Here is a 23,237-nt window from a genome sequence, read left to right on the forward strand (position 1 = left end):
CACTCAGCACGTCGGAAGGACAGACCGTCCCTTTCGCCATACTAGCTATCATGCGGTTTCTGACAGTGTGAAGATCCCAGCACTCACAAAGGGTCTGGAATCCCGACACTTTTTTTTAAAGAAGCCTGCATCTTGAAGTCACTTCTTGGCGTGTAGTTCACAAAGCAAAGCCAATAGCTGTTTGGCACTGAAATGCAGTGGGCAGCCAGGACATCTGGTCCCCTTCAGAGCACTGCAGAGTAATGAACGCATACTGTACAATACTGGACTCCAGCATTTTCAGCCCAATAACTCACTCATATTCATGCGATATGAAATGACAGTCTGAATACCTAGAAATCAGAAGTTTTTCAAAACAAAACACTAATCTGCTTTTTAACAACACAACAAAAAAAATTGAATACGAAAGAAATCAAATCCGTTGCAGATGTTACAAATCTCACCTGAATTTCTTATGTCCATCGACGTTCATTCATTTTGGTGTGACATTGTGCAGTTTAAGAGTAACAGCATTTTATTATAAAACAAAATACAAACAGCTGTATGCTTTATAATAAAACCCCTATACTGACCTATGAAATCCTTGTTTTATTTATGATTATTCACCTTTTTTGTATGTGTTCAGTGTGAAGCTCCAAAGTGAATTATTTGAAATTCTGTGTATATATTTTTTGAGTTATGTTATTGTCTTCTGCATTCAGGGCTGTTACAAGTCCATATTTTATCAATGACTACCATATTCTTTGTACTCTATGTAGCATGACCAATTCGTAGAATTATATTAAGTGTTTTTGATATTCGAGACTTACGAATATCATAAATATATTACACATTGCTGCTAATTTTGAACACGAGGGTGGTGGTCAGGATGATCACAGTTCCGTTGTTTCAAAGTCCACATATTGATCGTAGAGAAGGTTCATTCCTGCAATGCAAGGAGACTTTCAGGATCTGAGATATTCTATTTAACCTCCTCAGGTTAAATTTAACTCGGTTTCTATACCCTCCATTGAAAGTTTTGTCTCTGTTGCTGCTGTTCTGAAACAGTGAGAAAGGAATGCAAATTTAAGTTTAGCTGTCCTAGAATCAATAGGCTTGCACAAGAAAATTTCATCTTTAGCTTATTATGGTTGACAGTAAAACATGAATAACCAGAACACTAGTGTAAAACCAGTGATCTCTAAAAATTTGAGACTGATAAATTGTCCTGCTCTAGAGCATTACCTTGTCCACTTAAGAGTGGAGTTGGATTTAGTCTTTGCAGAATGTGGTTTTTGACAGGCTTTTCCATTATTTTCCTGCTCCACGATCTTTTCCAGGAAGTGTCCGTTGTGGGTGGGGGGCCGTACTGGGATGTCTCTGACTGCTCGGAACAGGCTGCAGTTGGTCAGATGCTCCTTCTCTAATCTGAGGAAGTTCCAGATGAACCGGCTGAAAGGGCAGAGAAGCCAAACCAAACCCGTCAGTTTTGTCCGTACTCCATGAAGAGAGGCCTTGTAAGGCGTAAACGGCCGGCATTGCTCTTCTCACCGAATAACCTCCAGTGGGGCTAGGATACCCGTGGCAGTAGCTGAGCCTGCATCCCGCATCTGCACTAGGATGATGTTGACCCCCCAGGCCAGCCTCAGTAACACGTCCGCCAGTATTGCACAGTAGTAGTAAGCCTGTAACCCCAAGCACCCGGGGGGCTATAAACGTGGCATGCAGTGTGTAGTGGGGGGATGTCACTTCTATATGGAGCTATCTTTCAGTTACCATTCATGCTGTATGAGCCATAATAACTGAAAGCAGTTCATAAAAAATGCAACAAAGATGATTATACATTAGGGTTTAAATCTGGAATGTATTAACAGAGGCCGTCTTTATGCCAGCCTCTCATACCATATTGGCCAATTGACCTGACTGTCTCAGTGAAACATCAAGTTTACAGAGCAAATACTGATTCTATGCTAATTTCGATTCATAAAAGACATTTGACGCTTTAATGCAATTCCAGAAATACTTTTGACTTTCCTTTGGGATTGCAGTAACACACACAAACACATTTTTACGAATTACGGTACTGTTAGCAAAAAACATTACAGAAACTTGGCTACCCGTTTAGAATACACAGCCTCCTCTCTCAGAAAGTCGGGCCCTTGGAGGAGCCCCCAGTCTATCTGTAAATCCCAGGTGATGGCCACCAGCACGCTGCAGCAGGCAGAAGCAGCCCAGAGGTACAGGTAGAGAGTCAGTCCCGCTGCCTGACTGGGATACTCTGGAAGATGCAAACAGGTGCAGAGATAGAAACCATGAAGATCACTCCATATATCCTTGTAATAAAATGTGTATGCATATTTTAAAAGCTGTCTTTTTTTTCTTTTAATTCTTTTTAGTACTTGTCTATTCTATTCAACTTTCAGTCATTGCACTTTGTACTGCTGTATCAGTTATTACATTAAACCGATTCTGACTAGATATAACGTATTCTGCATTTTAATCTTTATGATTTTAGCCTATATTGTAGTGAACAGTAAGACTGCAGCTCCTCCTTTGTGGAGTTACGCCCTCTTTGGGATCATCTCTTCTCCCTCTCCCCGAGCCGCGTGATTTCAGGCCAGGGAAGTCACCTAACGCCATGCTGTAGAGGCCGGCAAAGGTGATCGTGAGGAAGACCACCGAGTATTTGGCGGCATTCAGAAGGTGGGGCTTGGTGTTCCCGCTGTCCCAGAAGTTCCTTAGACACTGTGCAAAGCGAAGCCAGGGCGGGAAGCACTGTATCAGGCAGCTCAGGTCCTTGGAGGTCCTCTCGCAGTCCAGGCTTCCTGGAGCACTCACACAGATAGGCAGAGGAGAACAGAGCAGAACGGCCCGCCAATCACCCATGCTGCCTCATCTGCCTTTATACCTCAGCCCCGACGAGCCATTCTGAGGTGTCTCTCACCTACAGGCGGTGTGTACATGCCGGCCAGGTCCTTCCAGTCCACCTCACACGCGTAGAACCAGACGAGGCTCCACAGATCCAGGAAAAGTGGTGCGAGGCTGTTCAGTTGGTCGGCAAGCCAGAAGTCAGGAAACCCTACTGAGTGGAACGGAGTGGTGAGGACCTTGTACTGTGGAGAGACAGAATGGATGCAGAGATGAATGAGATGCTCAGAAGAGCCTAGAGAACTGAGATCTGGATTAAACCATTCGCCCCGGAAATGTGGTCTCTCTAACTGCAATATTCACACAATTTCTTTCACCTTCTACAGTTTTATAGAAATGCCCAGTCACACGGTCAGTTGTGTTAACTGAGGTTGTCTGCTGCCTGCGTGTGAGTGTATCCAAGGCCAGGCTGCTTAGCCTCAGCTTTGACATCCATGAGCCAAGGTCCCCGGCCCGGGCACATCCTCACCAGCACGGAGAGGAGCCAGCGCCGAGCCCGGGCATGCAAGGTGGGCATGGGGCCGAGCAGCAGCAGCAGGGGCAGGCAGTAGAAGAGGAGGGGCTGTAGCTGCAAAGGCACGGGCAGGAGAGGGGCATAGAGACAGGCCAGGATGCTGGTGCACCAGCACACGGCTAAACCCCCTGCCACCTAAAACACAGGACAGCGGTGTCTCTCACCATCCATCCAGTCACCGGTTATCTCAGGGTCATAGTGGGCATTCCTAATTCATAACAAAGTCTAGCTTCGATGAGACAAAGAACATCTGTTCAGATTTACATTGTGATTAGATTGATATCAGTCGTGATACTTTGCTTTTTTCGTTTTTGTACTGCCTGTCTGAGAGCATGATTTGCTTGCTAATGTATCCTCAATAAAACCGCTCGCATCTCTGAATGGGTGTCATACTCATCCTTACTTCGAAAAAGTGGGAGTGTGATAAATTATCTCGGCGGTCCAGCTCGAAGATGAGGACGTAGTTGACTCCGGCTTTCTTCCAACCGTAAACATTGACCCCCAACAGAAAGAGGAACTCGATAAGCAGAAACCCCCCCCTGTAGAGTCGCAGCAGAGGTCGTAGCGGCTCCCACTCTTGGACCTGTGTCACTGATATCGGAAGGAGGGGAGGGGGTTCCACCACCAGCGGGAAAGATTTGGATTAATAACATTCTTCCATATCTCTCGCTCTTCCTTTCATACTTTTCTACGGAGCCATGACTCTGACATAAAGATAAGATTTATATATATCGTGGCCACATTTTACTAATTCGTTCGCACAATGTATTATATTGGTAACATTTTTTACCAATTCATTCCCTCATTTTAATAACATGATGGCCACGTTTTATTAATTCATTCCTTCATTTTGGTCAAATCATGGCCATGCATTACTGATTTGTTCCCATGATGTATTAAAACGTGGTCCACAAAATATATCATTTTTATCATTACGTCCTGACCGGCTCTCTGTACTTTCCCGCATCGACATTTCTTGTCATTGACTCCATGGATTTAAACTTTGTGTCATTTCCTTCGTTGGGGACAGTGACTTGGGGAAGAGCATGCAAACACCTCACCTCTCAGTGCAATGAGAGCCAGTAAAGCCAATAGGACACCACAGGTCACCCCCAACCGAAATGTGGTCCATTCAGGGACAGGCTGGAGAAAGAACTCATCATAGAAGCTGGCATATCATGACTGGGCATCTCAACTCAGCTGAATTTACTTCCAGACCTGTCTTTAAGGTGAGTAATTTGAGTCTTTACAAACTTTAGTTACAAATTGTCATGCCCGGCTCGTCCGATCCTCGTGTGTGCCACGCCCCCCTGATTATCCACGTGTGCTTCCCTGATTGTACCCAGCTGTACCCTGTTGTCTTGCCTATTTCACTCCATGTCTTGCCTTAGTTCTTTGTCCGGCTTTGATGTCAGTCAATGTCTGATGTGTCCTGCTCTTCGTTTCCCCGATCCCTTTAATAAATCCCCGTTTTCCCCGACTTTCGCCTGCCTTGCCTGCTTCCTGCCCGTCTGCCTGCCCATGCGATCACCCGCTTTAGCCAGCGATCGTAACACAAATATTCTTGGAACAGGCTAATTGGAAATAGATATAGAGATTTTAATACAAAAGAATTTGAGTCCATGTTGCTATAACCCTCTGTAAGCTACTTAATTTCTTCTAAATGTACCTACAGTATAAAATCTTCATTCTGTGCTTTAAAAGATATTGAATGTATCATATTCACAGCCTCACCTTCATTACTCCTATTGGTGGCAGCTGAAGTTTCCCAGCGACTTTCTGTCTGTCTCCACCCACCAACTGGCACATTAATGACTTGGTAGAGAGAAAGGAATAAGACTCAAGGCGAATGGGGGTGAAAGCAGACTGAGAGTGTCAGTGTTGTGAGAGTGTCAGTGTTGTGAGAGTGTCAGTGTTGTGAGAGTGTCAGTGTTGTGAGAGTGTCAGTGTTCTGAGAATGTCAGTGTTGTGAGAGTGTCAGTGTTCTGAGAGTGTCAGTGTTGTGAGAGTGTCAGTGTTCTGAGAGTGTCAGTGTTGTGGGCTGCTCCATGTCGTGTGATGGCGCCACTCCTTTCGTGATGCTCCCTTGCCTACCTCCACCTCAGCGATGAACTCACACGTTCTCCTACTGCTGTGGAGGAGCGATTTATCCAGGTTCTCCTTCTTCCACTTAACACCTAGCCTTGAAGCAAACCTCGCATCGTGCTTCTTCATGATCTTGCAGAAGCCCGTGTAGTTCAGGTCCTAACTCAAAGATGACATGATCAAACACAAAATCTTGCTGACTGACATGAGAGTACATGCAAATATCGTTGAAAAGACTGAAACTGTCATTTTACTATTGATGATTTTAACATTCTGTTCATATAAAATTCAGTCTGTTTTTAAACAATATTTAAATAATATTATAATGAAAACATTCATGCAGCAGGAGTGACATTGTAAATTAAAGCACATAGGTTTAGGAGAATCCTGCCTCTGCTCTGTGTGTGTATATGTGTGTGCGCGCATGCAAGCGAGTATACCTATCCTTATGGGGACACAATGTCCCCATAACGTGATAAATATAAATATGAAAAAACCGGTCCCCATAAGGGAAAACTCTATTTCAGACTGCTATGAAAAAACTAAAAATGCAAAAACTCTTGTATTTTGCTTGGTTACTTATGGTTATGGTTAGGGCAGGGTGGGGGTTAAGGTTCTCATAGTTAGCATTAGCATTTTTCCCATAGAAGCAAATGAGTGGGCCCCATAAGGATAGGTATACCCTACATGTGCGAGTGTGCGTGCGTGCATGTGTGTGGTGATTATGTATATATTACATAATGTTCCCACAATGTGATAAAAACTTTTTATTTTGACATTGTGGGGACAACCTCTTTTGGTCAACCCATGGGTAGGGGTTAAGGTTGTCATAGTTGGAATTAGTTTTTCCCCATAGAATTGAATGGAGAGTCACCACATTAATATGGATATGTACCTAATCTGAATGTGTGTGTGTGTGTGTGTGTCTGCTGCTTCTCTCCATGTCATTTGAGTTTCCTCCCATGGTCCAAAGGCATGCAGTTAAGCAATTTAATGTTCCTAAATTGCCTGTAGTGTATATGCCCTGCGATGGACTGGCATCCTGTACAAGGTGCACCCCAGCCTTGTGCCCCATGCTGATTGGGACAGGCTCCGGATCTCCCCCATGACCCTGACCAGGGTGACTGGTTGGAAGATGGATGGCTGCATTTATGTGGCCCATATTGTCAACATGTTGCAAGTAGGAATGTTCCCTGTAACAGACGCAGGCACTTCATAGGTCTGTTACTGCACTTTTTTAGCCACTGACCACCAATCATCCACATTGTGCTGTTTTGTATTGTTTTTTTTCTTTTTTTGCATTGTTTTGTACTCTTCTGTATTGTAATTCAGCATCTATATTCTTTTATGTTGTTTTCCAATGCTCTGTATTGTTTTGCTGTGCCTGTATGGTTTAGAACTGTGTTGTTTAGTCTCCTAACTTAACTGAGTCTGGCTGAGCGAGTAAGCATTCCACTGCACCAGCTGAACACGGTCAATACAGAATCTTGAATCCCCGTGTGCTTTGCAAAACTCCTTCATACCTGATAGTTCTGCAAGAGCATCAAACTGTAGTAAAACTCCCTCACAGCTAAACTAAGGCCCCTCTTGGTCTGCTGTTCATCATCTGCCTTTAAGGCTTTGAGGAACCTTCTCAGCTTCCACACAGGGGCTTGTTGCTCTGCTTTTTCCTTCTCCTGATAGTCTCCTACAGCCAATCTCAGCATGGTCAGTCTCCCCTGGGCTTCTGAGAACTTCTCTGAAATGTAAAGCGGTAGAATGTCTTCTCAGAGCACCCCAGAGAAGACGCTGTGAGTTCCTCTCAAAGTGACCTTCAAGTTAACTTGCTGTCTTCTCACCTGAGTAGAAGCGGTTCACCTTGACCAGTTCCTTGCTACACGTCTGGAAGAAGACCTCCTGCACAGATCTCAAATGCCTTTCGCAATTATGAGGATCTGCAGATTATGGAAAACAGACATTTGCACTTATTTACATTTTAAACAAAAGTCTTTCCTGGTGTCTTCACAGCAAAATAGACAGACACGCCATTCCTAAGGCCTGTAAAAGATCACTGAGGAAGCTCCTGGAGAAAGCTAAACATTTCAAATGGGATTATATTATGCTTGAATGATTTTAAGTAACGTCTTCTACAATGCTTTATTTCTGGAAAGCGATTATCAGATATAATTTTCCTTGATGAAAATTTCTATTGCTGTTGCATAGAGGTTAGAAGAGTCCTTTTTATTTCATCAGTAAGTCTTGGATCTGTTCTAAACCTGTGCGAGAACAGCTGCTTTAAATGCAGATAATCTTTGAGCTGCCCAGGAACAGCAATTTAATATTCAGCATATTGTCTGAAAATGCCAAGCCTCTTGACTACGTGTAAGGGGAAAGCACTGGCCATTTTCCAGACACCAAGCCGCCATTAGGAGGGATGAAGCTCACTGAGGTGTGCCAGACAGTTCTTGGGCCCTACTAAAGGGTTTTGCTACAATTCTATAATTCATTCAACAGAGACGTTGAATAAGATCATATCGAGCAAAGTTCCACCTCTTCTTGTCATACTATTGAATCTTTTTTGAGGTCTGGCACTCTAATAATCATGCTACATCACTAGGAGTGAGGCCCGTTCTGTCCTAAACTTATACTTATTTACTACAATTCTGACATCCACATTATCTTTTTGAGATGAGACCACCAATGACCTAAAGTCAAGCTTTCTCATCATACGTTACAGTATTGGGAACCAAAACTCGCTCCGTGCTCATGTAATCAGGTAATCCAACGAAGAACCTTCATTAATTTTCCAAAAGTCACTGATTTTCTCAAAAACATATCCCATGGACTGAGTGAGTTTTGGAAACTTCGGTTGTCATTAATTAATTAACAGCACAGGCACACGTTATTCAGGCTGTCTTTGTTTATAAAGGCCACACTTCACAACGCTCTTCGGGTCATTGTAGATCCTCTGTAGCACTGCGCAGCATAACGTTTAATTAAAACCGACTTTTAAAGTGCTCTCCCAGTCCTTCAAACGGTGAGAACATGAAGTTGTACTGAATGTACAGTATGGCAATGCCACACAGACCCCAAAGGCATGTATTGAATTACTTTGCCGTCTCCCTGGGGGGGGCGGCTATCAGCAGAGAGCTGCTTACTGGCCTTTATCTACACCACAGAATGATGATTTAAGCGGCATTTATAACGAGCTAGGAAAGATTATCTGAATCCATCTTCCTCTGTCCATTGTCAATGCGGACAAAAGCACCACACGCTGCTTCTGCATCGTGTGACCGGCGGGCGGGTTCAGGTGGGGGTGATGCAGGCACCACGGTGCTGCTGGAGGCAGCGTACAGCTCCTCTTTCCGGCAATAAATGCCCTTTCTTTTATTCTTCCGATCCGTCGTTAATTCATGCCACCGACAGCGATGACCAGCACCATAAAACTGCAGTTTCGTGTTTACTTTGCTACTCGGATGCCTACTAATAAAACCATGTTTGAAAACTCACAGATTATTAATGCACACAGACATAAACATTCTGTTTGCAGAACTTTATAATAAATGCCTTATGTTGTGCTGTTTCAGAACATAACCTTCTCGGACCATCCTATCAGAACAGAAAGCAGGAAGGCAGTTTGCATCGGTATGTATTGGAAGGATGCGTGCAGACTGACTGCAGTTTAACTCATGTCAGATGTGCTAAATCATGCATTGTCAAGTTCACGGTTTATTAGGAATTTAGCACGACACTATCATACCTTCACGCCTTACCTTCATCTGTGAATCTCTTCCTCATTCCTGCATATAGCATGGACTTCAAGGTCTGGAAGCAGAGATGATACTCTCAGGTAAACTGTCCCGCAGTACCGAACACTCGTTTTGTCACAGTGACACCTCTGTTACCACAGAGTTTACCCCCTGACCTTTACCTGAAGATGTTGAGCACCTCATAGGCTTTCAGATGCATACTTTCACCTTGCCTCTGCATCGGTCAAACTGCTTAATTATCATTTCTTCATTGTCATTGTCATGAATAAAACCATCACATTTGTAAAGGAATTTGCACATCCAATTAATTAAATTTTAAAACCTTTGCAAGCACTCAGTGCCCTGATACTTTTTTTTGCAGGCATTAACGACCAGCATCCACCAAGAGAAACCAAATACTTGCTCACCCAATAGGTAATATATTGTTTCCTCCATTCTGGGGTCATGCACGTCTGCAGGTGATCCGAGAATTTCATGGGTGCCAGTGCTGGAAATCGGGATGGAGTGCTTGGAACCGCCACACTCACCCTCACTGGTGGTTCCCAGTAAAAAATGGTCGTACCTGAGTATCTCTCAAAGCAGGAGCAGAATGAGTTGAATGGAGGGAGGGGAAGAATGAGAACAAGAGAGAGAGACATGATGTCTTTCACGCTGTTTGCGCGCAAAGAATCACAAAGCCTTTAATAATTTAAAGAGTCAAGCAGCAATTGACAGACTAAAGGCCACCAACTAATAGGCAATCCTCGGGTCTTCATGGGTCCGAACTTAAAGAATTAGATGCTGAAAATGGAAACCGGTCTCGTTCGGAATCAGCGGTATCAAAGGATACCTTTCAAAGGGTGAACTCCCTTTGCCAAAGCACAAAAGTTTTTTTCTTTATAGCATCCTTCGCACAATCGTCCTTGTGCAATAATTATTGCTCCTAACAAAGACCTGCGCTATCATGCCCGTCCCTTTCAGATAGAGTGAAGACCTGTCAGGGTATCCATGCCCCTCCAGCACCCCTGCATCCAGATATAAAAACGTCTAATGGAAGTAAATGTCAACATTGAGCAATTCCTTAACATGATTCAAAGAATAAGACCCTATGAATTAATGCTACTGAAGGATCAGAAAGTACTTGCCTTCTACCTTTTACCTGGCTGGTTTCTAGTCATTCCGGGTATCTCCTGTTTTATATTGTTCTCGTGTACTACTAGAAATTTTGAACCTGGAGCCAGCCAGCTGCTCAGAATAGCCTTCTGCCAGTAGAACCACAATTAAACCAGCATTTAAAATTGCAGATTTGTTTAAAAATACAAAGTGGTTACATTTTTTTCCACAGCTGTATGAAATGTTTAAATTAACCATTTTGATTAACAGTTTTCCAGCAGCACATATTTTTTGATTATCGTTGTGACACGTGAAAAGGGACCAAATTCATCAGCAAAATGCTGCTGCATAGGGAACCCTCTATAGCTGCAATTTAAAAGTGCTATAGATGTCCAGCGTACGTAGGAAGCAGCTTCATGGTGTGTTCCTAAATTACACAGAATATTTCCTTGAATAATTATCACTCCAATAATTATTAGGAAGCCCATTAACTAAAACAGTAATAGTGAGCAAGCAAATAAATAGCGAAGCAAGTAAGATATTGAACAAGCAATATTGGAGGAACACAGATAATTACCAGCACAAAATATGGAGCTACAGTACAGCAGCTCGGAGCAGTGTGTGTATGTATATGTGCATGGGGATCATTCTTCCACACCAAAATCCATCATTTGCTGTCTAGCCCTTGAGGTGCCGCTTCACAGATCTGAGATCTGCCGACAAGATCTGGCCAGCCTTGTGCTTAACACCATGCTCGTTGTACTGATTGTGAATGAGTCGTGCCCAGTGAAAAGGAAGATTTGTTTGTTATGAGGCAGGTGGGGAAAAAATAGCGACGATCCACTAATGGTTCCAAGACAAAGGGGTTCATTAGGGGAAATAATACGCTGGGGAAAACCTCAAACTAAAAGGACCATGAGGGGGCAGGAAACAAACAGGGAACAATATTGAATTAACTAAAACAATAAGACAAAAGACACACAAGAAACCAAGCAAGAAAACCACAGGGACTAGAGAACCAAACACTCAATGACATTCACAACAGCAGACCGACGAGCAAGACAAAGCCGGGCACTTAAATGCACAGAAAAAACGAGGACTAACAAAAAGCAGGTGTGAATCATTAAGATAATTAACCAATAAGCACAGTACAGGGAAACAGGACACAAGTGGGGAAACTTAAACAATTAACATGCACAGGAACAAGGGAACTTAATACCAAAAACAAATAACTACATACCCAGAAATAAACAGTAGGAATACTGACACACAACTGATGGTGAACACTAGGAGAGACTAGGACCACAACAGACCAGAATTAAACCAGAGATAATTAGGATAAATAACTGAAACACTAGAAAAAACAGGTAAGGCTGGCTTTGAACCCATGATTGCAGAATTACTGCTTAGGCACTATATGCCCAACCCACTGAGCTATGCAGCAGCCCTGGTAATATGGAAAACAATGACAATGACAGGGGGAACAGGACGACTAGCGACACCTGCTGAACAAATAGGACAGGGATGGACAGGCACCGACCTTGTTACCCTGGGATCACTCACAATTGTTATATTTTATTAATATCATTCACACTGCCCCCTCTAAAGGGTCAACTGGACATTAAACATGGCAGCACAATGTACATCCCAGGGGTATCTTTTAGGCCAACTTTAGGGGGGTTTGGAGATAAGTGTAATATTTTGGTGTGCGCAATACTTAAACCCATCTGCTTGTTGTCGAAGGAAGGTTATTTGACTTATTTTTCACACAGAATGGGAAACGGCAGAAATCCATACTTTCGATACAGAGATGCACAAGAGCGACCCACAGAACGTGTGCTCGGGGTTTTAAAAACGGGGACATTTTGGCCAGCTATTCATAGATCATAGATCCAGGTCATTCGTTTTCGAGGGGGAGTCCTTGCAGCACGGTTCGCGGTTCCTTCTGCTCCCTTCAGGGCCTCCGCCTCAAAGCGGAGAGCGTCGGCTGCAACCATGTAAGGAGAAACAGCAGAATCACACGCTGCTCTTAACATCCACGCCTGTATGATAGCTGTCATGAAGCTTTATGGGCCCTGTTAAAGTTTTCTCTAGACCTTCTACTTACGCTAAATTATCCATCCATTTTCCAAACCGCTTATCCTACTGGGTCGCGGGGGGTCCGGAGCCTATCCCGGAAGCAATGGGCACGAGGCTACTCTAAATTAAGTGGTTCGAATTTGGTTCGAGTATAAGAACAAAGTATTAATTTTCGCTATATTTACAGGTCTTAACAAAAGAGCATGTCGATACAGCCAATAGGCAAATCGCCTTTTGCTTTGGTTACGTTTTACATCTATATTTAGCTGTAAATGAATAACACCAAACACTGTGTTATAATACGCGTCCGTCTTACTTCCTTGTCTTCCATTTTTTTATATATTTATTTCTGCAATTTTTTTAATTTAAAATGACAATTATTGTATATGCCTCGTGCCCATTGCTTCCGGGATAGGCTCCGGACCCCCCGCGACCCAGTAGGATAAGAGGTTTGGAAAATGGATGGATGGATGGATGGATGGATTATTATATATTGTTCCTGTTTATGACCAGGTGTGCTGAGTTGGTTTCCGATGTTTGTTTTGGGCAGCAAGGCAGGTGCAGCTTGTGAAGGACACACACACAGTAAACTCCAGATCCGCCAGGGGATACAAAGTACCGTTTCTACATATTTTACACATACGGCACCGAAAATTACTTAAAAACTTTCATTTACAGTGTTAATGTAAATTATTACGTACTTGAATTTTGCACAATTACCTAATTGTAACATTGTAGTTTGTGACAGGATAAATATTTTCCTTTCGATATTTCGACGACTCTTATTGTTCTTGTTGATTGTAAAAAGTGATGCTGATGTGTAATTATACTTAAACTAGGACACCTGGTCAGTGAGAGCTGTATTGAGTCATTTTTATTTTATTTATGGGTTGTAATCCCTCTGATCTTAAATGAACACGTATATGTTTCATTTTTGATTTTATACCAGGGGTGCCCAACTCCAGTCCTGGGGGGGCAAAACCCTGTGTAGCTTTCCCTGTTCCACCACAAACGATTCAGTTAAAGAACTATGTGGTAATTAGCTCACGGAGTTGAATCAGGTGTGTTAAATGAGGGGAAACCAAAAAATGTGCAGGGCTCTGGCCCCCCAGGACTGGAGTTGGGCACCCCTGCTTAATATCATGAAGATTTTTGTTACATTGTTACATGGGCAGCCGCAGTGTGCATTAGTAGCCACAAGAGGGAGATAATGACCCACCCTAACAGCATTATGAAACATTTTACTGCGCTGATGGATTTTGGCGTCGCTCTGACACGTGAATTTTCAAAAAATGTTTACTAGCTTTCATCATTTGTAGCTAAAACGTTCTTGTTTGGTATGAAAATAATTCAGTTTTTCTGTTTAGCTGGGCAGCACCGTCGCCTTTACTGAATTTCTAAGACGACTCAAATGCATTTGGGATCAGACTCATTTGTACACTGTGGTGCTCTCCGCGGCCTCAATACTACAGCACTAGTAATGAACAGATCTGTGAATCTTGCGATGGGGAAACTGATCGCAGGAGGCTTGAGCACCATGAAGAGGTTTGTCCTAATGCTCCTACAGTACATGGGGCATTGGAGGGGTGCCATTTGATATTTGGGGCCCCATGAAAGCATATCATATGGGGCCCCAAACTCACACCAACCCAATTACGTTTCCAAGGTTTTTAGGGTCCTTGTAATTCAGGGGGCTCTTGGACTCATCCTAACATCCCCATGCCCCCTTTTCTCTACCCCTCTGCTCAGCGGAGCAGTTCTGAGTGATTCCTTTTTAAAATGCATATAAAGCATGTTTGACAGCAGTTTTCAGAGCAAATTTTTCAGTAATTAAATTTTCACTACTTAATAGGTAGAGTCTAATTGCCATGACAATTAGGTGTTAACTTTTCAAATGATGAAGGTTCAAGGTCCCATTAACAGCACAATATTTGCGGTGTCATGACCAAGCATTCAGAGTCGTAAAAAAGAGTAATAATTAGGGTCGCCAACTCTCACACGTCTGGCCTGACACTCACGCTGTCAGACTCTCACGCTCACACAAGAAATCTTACGGCAGTATTCCATTATAAACCTTAGCTACATCAAAAGTGTTTGGGTATCTGGCAAACCTTACAGACTCTTTACAAGGTAATGACACTGTTACATACATGTAAATGCAAGTGCAGATTTGTCTGAAATTGAAAATCTCACACCAGCAATCAGGCCAAAATTGGCAACCCTGGATAAACTGTGTATATAAGAGTAAATCACGACTATGTACGCTGGGTTGCCGACTTTCGGTGGCTGCTCCAGCATATCGGCACTCATTGCATTTATGCTGCAGTGGATTTCGGTCCTTTGTCCGTGCAGGAAGGTGACGGGCCATGGAAATATATGAAGGATGGGAGAATCTGCCTTTTGTCTCTCAGTCTCCAACAGCTGTGCTGTTTTGAGTCCAGCTTGATAACAAACAGACCATATGGTAACAGCAGCAAGCAGATCCTTTAGTGGACTGGGGTTTGCAGCAAGATGTCGCTGCTGATTTCTTGCATCTAAAATGGACATTAGCACTGAATGAGTTTAGGCCCGTACTTAAAGGAGAATATGTAGAGAAGCTGCTATTCAAATTTAAGAAATGCACCTGATTTTTCCCTTCTGTCGATTGAATGCAAATAGACATACAGTACACGTACCTATACTTGGCAAAATGGTCGAAAATTAAGAAACTAAGAACTTGCAGTAAAGTAAACAACAGGTTCAAATGTGATGTTTACTGCAGAAGAATCCTCTATTATTTGCCGGCAGATTTTAAGCATTTTGAGGGCCTGTGGTCGAAAGTACAGCATGCCAGATGTCAGCCATGTCAAGGTTTCGTAGTACAATAAATCGGAGGATGTTTGCCAAGAATTCCAATTTAAATAACATTATAAAACACTTTCCTTGGTGTGAAGAGAAGCGGTGTAAATCATAGTCATGCCTTATTCATAAAAATGCTGTAAAAATCCCATCAACATCTTACACTGGAGATTCCATTTTTGGAACAGTCATATTCCAGAGACGCAGGAATTACGAAAACTGGGTCCATCAGAGAGGGAAGCTGACGAAGGAATACTTACGAGCTGTTAGGTTTTTAATAGATCTGTGATTTCAATGTCACAAATGTCTTTAGAGAAGATGGAGAGGACAAGCAAGGCATCATAGTATTTCGCATGAGGCTGGCTAACGGCTTAATAATTTCTTATATGTTATATGTAACATGAGGTTAATTACCATTAAACTCCAGCTGAATGATTTGTTGTAGCCCCCAAAGACGCTCTGACGGATCGTTGGTGTGACCGGTTATGTCGATGATGTAGGTTCACTTCATGATAATTCAGTCCTTTGTCACACTGAGTGCCTCAGTGTATCCTCTGGGGGGGCTGCTGTGTCACTGGACTCAGCCTCAGCCGCCCAGTGTGTGTTAATATTGTTTCCGTGGACTGGTGACCGGTGAGCTGCCCAGACATGCCTGACTGCAGGAGACCGGTCATCCCGAAAGGTTACACTTTTGGATCCAGTCCAGCCACTGTCCCATTTTTTTAAATCTGCAAGTGAGGGTGCTGTGCCCCCCCCCGGTCAGTGCGGCCCTCCTGTTGTCCTGCCTTCTATTACATGTAGAGATGTTTTGCCAATGACAGCTGTGGGATTTAACCCGTGTGATCACCAGCCTCCATGGAGGAGATGCTCACTGGAACGATGAATGCAGCGTCATCCTTGCTGCCAGTGGCACATGGGGGGGGGGGCGTCCTCTCATAGAGCAAACAGCGCCCGCCCCCCCCCCCCCAAAGCTTGCCCTCTCGGTATGCGGCCTGAACATCCATCAACGTGCACCAGCCGCAATGCGTCCCCTATCACCCCCCTGCCTGGGGAGGCTCTCCGCGGAGGTGTGCACCGGGTGGCCGGCTGCTCTGCTGATGCTCACTCTGCTGATGCTGCTCTCTCAGGGGAGGTCGTGGCGGGGAGGGGGGGGGGGGGTCATGCTATTCACAGGGACGCGTGTGTATCTGCAACGCTGTTCACGGTCCGTTCCCATGTCTCTTATACTTTTACATTTAAGCCCAGGTCATGTATCGTCCATCACGGGTGTCAAATTACATGCTAGATCATAAGATGAAATCGTTAAATTTAAGGTTTATTCTACAAAGTTCCTGTATTTAAAGGTTAATTTAATCAGTCTTTTATTATATATTCCTTGACATATATTCCTTGACATATAGCTTTTCCTTAAGCCTCTTTCACTACTGGTCCATGCCATAATTGTTGCTGCGCAGCGTCAATCATACACTTCCTTCCTTCTGCAGAGTAAGGGGTCAAGCAGGTCTGGGGGCAACAGAGCAACCCCCGCTTTGAAGATTCAGCTCCGGGGAGTTAGCTGGTGAGCTGAATAAGGTGTGTTTGAGCAGGGAAATCTGTATTGCCAGCTGGCAGCCCAGGACCAGAACTGGGGGACCCTCTTTTAGATTGCACTGTTTTTTTTTTCATTTAGATCATTATATTTTCTGAAGTTTTTACCTTTTCGGTTATTCAGCCTGTTTTAATACTCTCACCATAAATATAGCCCTTGTTGATGACATAGCTTTTAAAACTCAGCATAACACCTGTCGCGACTCGGGTCGTTAACCACTTAGGCATCGAGCGGCTAGCTGAATTCGATTCCCAGAAGGCTGTGCTCCCAGCGTAGTGTAAAGGAGCACCTGAATGCCATCGAGCTTTTCAGGGTAGCCTAGGTGTAAGAAGCACGGTAAAGCTTCCTAAGACACTCTGAAAGGTGAGCTCTTGTAAGCGAGATCACAGAAGCCTTCAAAGACACTGATCATCTTGAAAGCCTGCTCTATTAAGTACATCTAGTTTCTCTAAGCGTTTGATAAGCCTTTGTAAGCACTGGACCAGCTTGCTGTCCAATGTGATGCTCATCATATTGATGGTTTTTCCTAGAGATTTATTTCTGTTACTATTCACATCACCAAACCAATGTCCATTAGATTTTTTTAATCTAAATTCTATAAAGGAAAAGTTGATCTTTTCTTGCTTGTCGCGAAACTCAAAAATCACAAAATACTAAAATCACAAATATGTAATCTGGCCATGGTGTCAGGCATCGCTGTTGCGTTAGCAACTTTAGAATGTTGATTTGTATTCTGTGTCTCTTCCAGTCACATACCTGCTCAAAATACCTGTGTGTGTGTTGTGTATCTATACTGTTTGCATATACAGCCATGGAAAAATTGAAGAAGTAGCTCTATATTATTAAACAAATCTGCATTTTTTAATCCTGGTTTAATTGTGGTTCTGCTGGCAGAAGGCTATGCTGAGCAGCAGGTTGCTTCCAGGTAAAAATTTTCTAAGACAGCAGTACACAAGAATAAGGTGAAACAGGAAACACTGGGAATGACCAAAAACCAGCTAGATAAAGGGCAGAAGCGACATTTTAATGCCAGAGATGACTGTCAACTTGTCCGACAGTTTCTCATGAATCGGAGGATGACATCAAGTGACCTTCAAAAGGAATGGGAAACATTAAGTGCAGGTGTGAGGGGCACTGCTAGAAGAAGTTCATAACAGGCTCCTTTAAGCAGGACTGAAAAATCCCATAAAGCAAGGAAGAAGACCTTCATTAATGAGAAACAGAGAAGAACCAGGCTGTAGTTTGCAAAAAAAATAAAAAATAGCACTCACAGACACGCACCCATAACTCAGAAATATGCAAACAAAAAATGGTCTCTTAATTTTTTTCTAAGGCTGTATATTTATATGGATTGATAATTATGTCATCATTTTGGTAATTTATGCAAATTTTTCATTACCGTACAGTAAACAAAATGTCTTGGAAACAGAATGCCAACAATAGATGGAACAGGGATCATATTTTAATACATAGTTAAATGTTTAAATGAATGAGCTTCTTCAAATACTTGTTTAGCTAGGCTAACAGGTTCTAAATAATGCAGGGACCAGCCGTCGCTGATCCTTTTGAACTGCCAGGTTATGAAACAAAACATGCGCACGAGGGAGAGGTAATTATTTGCCGGGTTAAGGCCCTGGAGTTTGGCTCCCTGGGGTGCGCTCTGATCCCTCAGCAGTCTCTGGCAGTGTCTCCCCAGGCGATGCACCGGCCACAGCCTCCATCACAGCAGTCTGCCGGATATCTTGACCAAGACGGGACACTGTCACTAGCCGATGCCAGAGCGGTTGACTTAGAGCCAATGAGTTCTTTTATGTTGTCCGGTGCCGAAATATCAGCAATGCCTTTAATACACCTGCTGTTTTCCCTCTCTTATAGCATATGCCTCTAGTAGCTACTTTTGGTCTGGTGTCAAGGTCGAGGCATAGAGGTCATTCAGTCGGGAAGTAAGAATTGAGCGCAGTGACAGCACTGGCGATCCAGAGATATGAAATACAAGCGGAGTTTAACAGCAAAAGCGAAGGCAGTGAGGTGCGAAAGCGAGCCAGCTTTTCTGTGTGTGTATTCTCACTGTTTTTAGCTGTTTGTTTGTTGGTATTTGCAGGGGACAGTATCTCAGTTGTTCTCAGGCTTGTGTGAGGCTCCACTTTGACTGTATATAAAACCTGAACATATTTTGTTTACCGTATCCTTCAGTAAAATAATAATAAAAAAAATGTGCATGTTGTAGTGTTTGGCAGCATACATCGTTCCTGCGCTCAGTTTAGAGTAAGCACCCTTATGTCTTGCTTGGCTGAGCCCTGCATGTCAATATGGTGTAATGCTTCCAGATGGCTGTACTGCTGTATGACTGTAGACCACAGCTTGTCCTGGCCAGCCTCCTGCTTTCCACTGCAGGTCCCGTTCAGGTTAGTAGTCTGACCTTATTTCCCTCCCACTCCACTACTTCACTGTGAAATGTCCCTTCTGGAGAAACATTCTCCACCCAGCATGTGGTAGCTGCCGAAAGCTGTGAAGCCATGCTTCTGTTAGACCAGCCATCTCTAACCACCACTAAATGCTTCCATGACAACTCGAAATTCTCCAGAGAGAATTCGAGATTCTGTATTACACAACATTCTATTTTTTTTTTGTGTGTGTGAATGTATTGTCATAGAGAACTGACTTTCTTACCCTAAATAAGTGTGGAATTCGATACCTAACAAATAAAATAAACTTCCAGTTTGGTTGAAGAACTGGAGGATTGCCAGAAGGTTTCAAATCCGGAGAATCAAGCTCTTTGTCTACTGCAGATTGTTATTCTGTGCTAGATGAACATTAATAATGAGCTTTTATATAAGTAACAAAATGTCTTTGTGCTGAAAATAGCAGCTTATTATACCTGTTTTGGCATTTAACCTTTAGCTTGCGTAGTGTAGCTTAAACATAAATTGATTCAATCTGTAATATATGCAAAAATGTTTAGAGTCTGCATGGCCCCTGCAAATGGTTTTCTAAGCACTACAGCTCTGTTGTGAATTTTTGTTACTACAAAGACAAATGTGCCTAAAGTGGGTGATTAGTGGATGGATGTATTTATTTATTATAGTGGCGTGTTAAGTACTTGTCGCACTTGTCATCCCTAGATCAGTCCTCCATGACACAGTCGGCTTAAATGTTCGTGACGCCCCCAAAGGTCAGTTTTGTGTAGGGTAACTCCTCCCCCCACCCAATACGTGATGTCATATGATTCGCCCATTACAGCAGCTGAGGGTTTGAGAGGGAGGGCCTGTGCTCTCCGTGGTGCTGAAGCAGGGGCCCCTGGCGCTGAGAAGGCTCACTGCAATGATGTCACCAGGGGGCTGGCCACTGGATTCTCAGATCCCGAGGCTCACATCCTGCACTCCTGCGGCACATATGGCTCGATGAGGGAAAAACAGTATCACTGGTGCTGCTACAATGAGACACCATATTTCCAGTAACACTTTACTAAAAGCTCTCATCTATAATGCATTATAGATACCTTCATAACTATGGTCAGTAGTCATAACATAACTATATGTTACTATGGTCAGTACTGTATAAGAATGTATTAAGGATGATTTGTACTCCATTTTAAAGTACCTATAGTGCATTAGAGAGCTTGATGAAGCATTCATAATGCTAAATAAACATGCTTATAATGTGTTATGCCTTTTTGTAATATAGTCATGTTTATAAGGCTTTATGAATGCACTATAATGTATTATAAATGTATTAATAGATTCTTATAGACTTGGCATTCATAGGAAGTGTCACCACGCCAACCTAAGAGTTCTGTGCTAAAGCACATTTTGCAGAAGTTTAAGATTTAGGAACTGGATGATATATTATCACCAGCCGGCCAGTTTTGGGTAGTTCAGCTCAAGACCCATTTTATGGGTGTCTCGTTGGTTCTGGGAGAGAACATTATGATACCTTCAATAAGTAAGCTCATTTCATTCTGTGTGACACATTTTCCTGGTCAGCAAATGTCTACTGAGTTGAATAAGTTGAAAAGCAGGACAAGGAATCTGTTTATCCAACATCGTCTGTTTATTCTGAGTGGGCCAGTGAATTTGGTACCGTTTTATTGCAGTTTCATAAAGGTCTGACCAACCATATGCCCTGGATATCATATGTCTTCCTCTTTCTAACCCTTTCTGCCTAAACCTTGGGGCTCCTCCCAAGCTCTCAGGGAACCTCATATTCAGTATGGGTTTCTCCATGGGTACGGTGAGTCATCACCGCTACAGACTGTCATACCAAGCCAGAGCGCTGAGGGTTACCTGTAAAGGATGAACAGAGACATCATGGTGCCTTTCCTTGTCAAAACACCCACACTTTGTCAGATTCTTATTTTTTTGTTAGTGTTCTAAGACAGAATGTTACCTTTATAAATGTTGTGTGAACAAATTCGGATTGAGAAGGCTGGGTTTATTTCTGTGGCTCTGATGGCGATGCCAGTTTCTCCAAGGTCAGTAAGGATACGGAGATGAGTAGAATGGTGTATAAATTAGCCATGGGGCTTTCGCATCTACTTCTGCAGTATTTATTTTCTGGATAAAAAAAAACCTACCCACCTGATCGTCGTGGGAGATGCAAGATTGAGCACTTTGGGAATTTCTGAGAAGTAATTCAGCCCCTATAAAAGCATTCAGCTTGAATGAAAAATAGCTAGATTGAAACTGAACCTTTCAACCGAGAAAGTGCTGGGCCTTTTGCTAACTCCAGACGCTACAGAGTCCTGGGAGAAATGTGCATTAGGCTGTCAGATTGTTCTTAATCCTGAACATCAATAAAGCTATGTCAAGGTGCTCTCTTACTCTTGCTTTGTTGATTATTTCTCATGTTCGTCACCGTGACTTGAGAGATGGCCCCTCGGGCTGTACAGAGGTGATGGTCTTGGGGTGGGCATGCTGTTCAGTGGGGTATTGTTCTGCTTCCGTGTCCCAGGAGATGTATTGGTTGCAAAGGGAATTGTCGCTTGTTACTGCAACCTGATGAACCTAGAACAGCTTCATTTATAAAAATAAGTTTGACAGCTCAGTTTATTCTGAAGCACCAGGTACAGTATTGTTTTTAAATTTTTGAGCACCATGGATAGTCAATTTATCCCCCTTTTGTAAAAGAAAGGGAAACTGTAACCCTTTAATGACAGAAAGTCGTTTAACAACTAGCAACTGTATCTTAGACTTCCAACAAATCGTAAGATCTTTTACAAAGATATTTTCTTTATTCTCCAGATATTCGGCTCTTTTCTGGCCTCTTTTATTCTTCATTACACAGCTGATAGCTCAGTGGGAGGCATGGTGCTCTCTCGCCTCCGGGCTTGTGGGTTTTGTCCCTGTTGCCAGCTGTGTCTGTTGTCCCAGTGTAGGTTTCCTCCAAAACTCTTGCAGTGTTGATGGGCCACATCTGTAAAGTGTGTGTATGTGTCATGTGATCGACTGGCATTTATGTGATGTATCTATCCATCATGTATCGGCCTTCTAAAATAAGCATACGTAAATCTTTACTTTCAAAATAAATGCTTCATGTTTTATTGCACATTGGCAAATATTTCTTTATGCCTCCTGGCATCCAGCATAGCTGTCGTTGTGTACCTGCCTTTCCAAGCACTCCATCATTCTTTTCCTAAGGGGTGGAAAATTTTAATTTTTAAATATGTTTTGGGGCATGGGTTTCCATATAACAAATACACCTAGTGTTCCAGGGTTAGAAAGATATCGAACCAGCTTAGTCTGAAAAATGACCTGGTGTGCTCCGTGTGTGAATGGCGTGTGTGTGTGTGTGTTTGTGTGCATGTGTGTGTGTATTTCAGTGCGTGTGTGTGTGTGTGTGTGTGTATGTGTGCGTGTGTGTATTTCTGTGTGTGTGTGTGTGTGTATTTCTGTGTGTGTGTGTTTGTGTGCATGTGTGTGTGTATTTCTGTGTGTGTGTGTGTTTGTGTGTGTGTGTGTGTGTGGATTAGGTTTATATTTCATTGTGGGTACCAAATGTCCCCTACAATGTAATAAAAACCTGTTTTGTTGACATTGTGGGGACCTGAAAATGGATTTGTGGATGAAATCAAAAAACTTGGTTAACTTATGGTTAAGGTTAGGGCTGGGTAGGGGTTAAGGTCGTCATGTTGGGATTAGAGTCTCCCCAATAGAAATGAATGGAGAGTCCCCACAAAGATATAATTACAAACCTCTGTGTGTGGATGTGGGTTTGTGTGTGAGGATCACAGAGCACACAGAGGCTTTGAATCCGCTTGCAATGTAATTCCGAGTTTCTAAAGTTCAGAGGGTTGTGTTTTCCTCAGCCACCCCTCCCCCACAGCTGATCCGCAGCTCTGGTATACATATACAGTGATCCTGTACATCCTTTGCTCTATCATGCTGTT

The 23,237-nt window shown here is 43.0% G+C and overlaps 2 protein-coding genes and 1 long non-coding RNA gene across 3 annotated transcripts; 1 reads left to right on the forward strand and 2 right to left on the reverse strand.

The window, feature by feature from the left end:
- Positions 1-568: 568 nt before the first annotated feature.
- LOC125718716 (xenotropic and polytropic retrovirus receptor 1 homolog) lies at positions 569-5,161 on the reverse strand. Its single transcript, XM_048992717.1, has 11 exons — positions 5,156-5,161; positions 4,483-4,564; positions 3,825-4,012; positions 3,377-3,556; positions 2,924-3,092; positions 2,610-2,804; positions 2,082-2,257; positions 1,531-1,664; positions 1,225-1,431; positions 1,004-1,038; positions 569-925 (listed from the first exon to the last, which is right to left on the reverse strand). Exons 1-11 carry the CDS (start codon positions 5,159-5,161, stop codon positions 873-875), a joined length of 1,425 nt encoding a protein of 474 aa, XP_048848674.1. The 3' UTR covers positions 569-872.
- Positions 5,162-6,817: 1,656 nt separating this feature from the next.
- On the reverse strand, positions 6,818-9,788 carry LOC125716250 (xenotropic and polytropic retrovirus receptor 1 homolog). The gene is made up of 4 exons (XM_048988374.1): positions 9,663-9,788; positions 9,259-9,310; positions 7,345-7,440; positions 6,818-7,244 (listed from the first exon to the last, which is right to left on the reverse strand). Exons 1-4 carry the CDS (start codon positions 9,729-9,731, stop codon positions 7,024-7,026), a joined length of 438 nt encoding a protein of 145 aa, XP_048844331.1. The 5' UTR covers positions 9,732-9,788; the 3' UTR covers positions 6,818-7,023.
- An 8,987-nt stretch (positions 9,789-18,775) lies between these two features.
- On the forward strand, positions 18,776-20,805 carry LOC125716299 (uncharacterized). Its single transcript, XR_007384311.1, has 3 exons — positions 18,776-18,880; positions 19,180-19,257; positions 20,093-20,805. It is a non-coding gene; the product is annotated as an uncharacterized LOC125716299 (long non-coding RNA).
- The last annotated feature ends 2,432 nt before the right edge of the window (positions 20,806-23,237 follow it).

The sequence above is a fragment of the Brienomyrus brachyistius genome, chromosome 2, assembly GCF_023856365.1.
Source record: "Brienomyrus brachyistius isolate T26 chromosome 2, BBRACH_0.4, whole genome shotgun sequence".
Lineage (NCBI taxonomy): Eukaryota > Metazoa > Chordata > Actinopteri > Osteoglossiformes > Mormyridae > Brienomyrus > Brienomyrus brachyistius.

Coding starts and splice junctions, on each gene's coding strand:
- LOC125716250 (XM_048988374.1), bottom strand. CDS start 9,731: ATGAAATTCTCGGATCACCTGCAGACGTGCATGACCCCAGAATGGAGG. Junction 9,311..9,662: donor AACAATATATTACCTATTGG/GTGAGCAAGTAT, acceptor CTCTGCTTCCAG/ACCTTGAAGTCCATGCTATA. Junction 7,245..7,344: donor GGTGAACCGCTTCTACTCAG/GTGAGAAGACAG, acceptor TTTACATTTCAG/AGAAGTTCTCAGAAGCCCAG.
- LOC125718716 (XM_048992717.1), bottom strand. Junction 4,013..4,482: donor GGCTCTCATTGCACTGAGAG/GTGAGGTGTTTG, acceptor TTCCGATATCAG/TGACACAGGTCCAAGAGTGG. Junction 2,258..2,609: donor CCTCTACAGCATGGCGTTAG/GTGACTTCCCTG, acceptor TGCATCTTCCAG/AGTATCCCAGTCAGGCAGCG.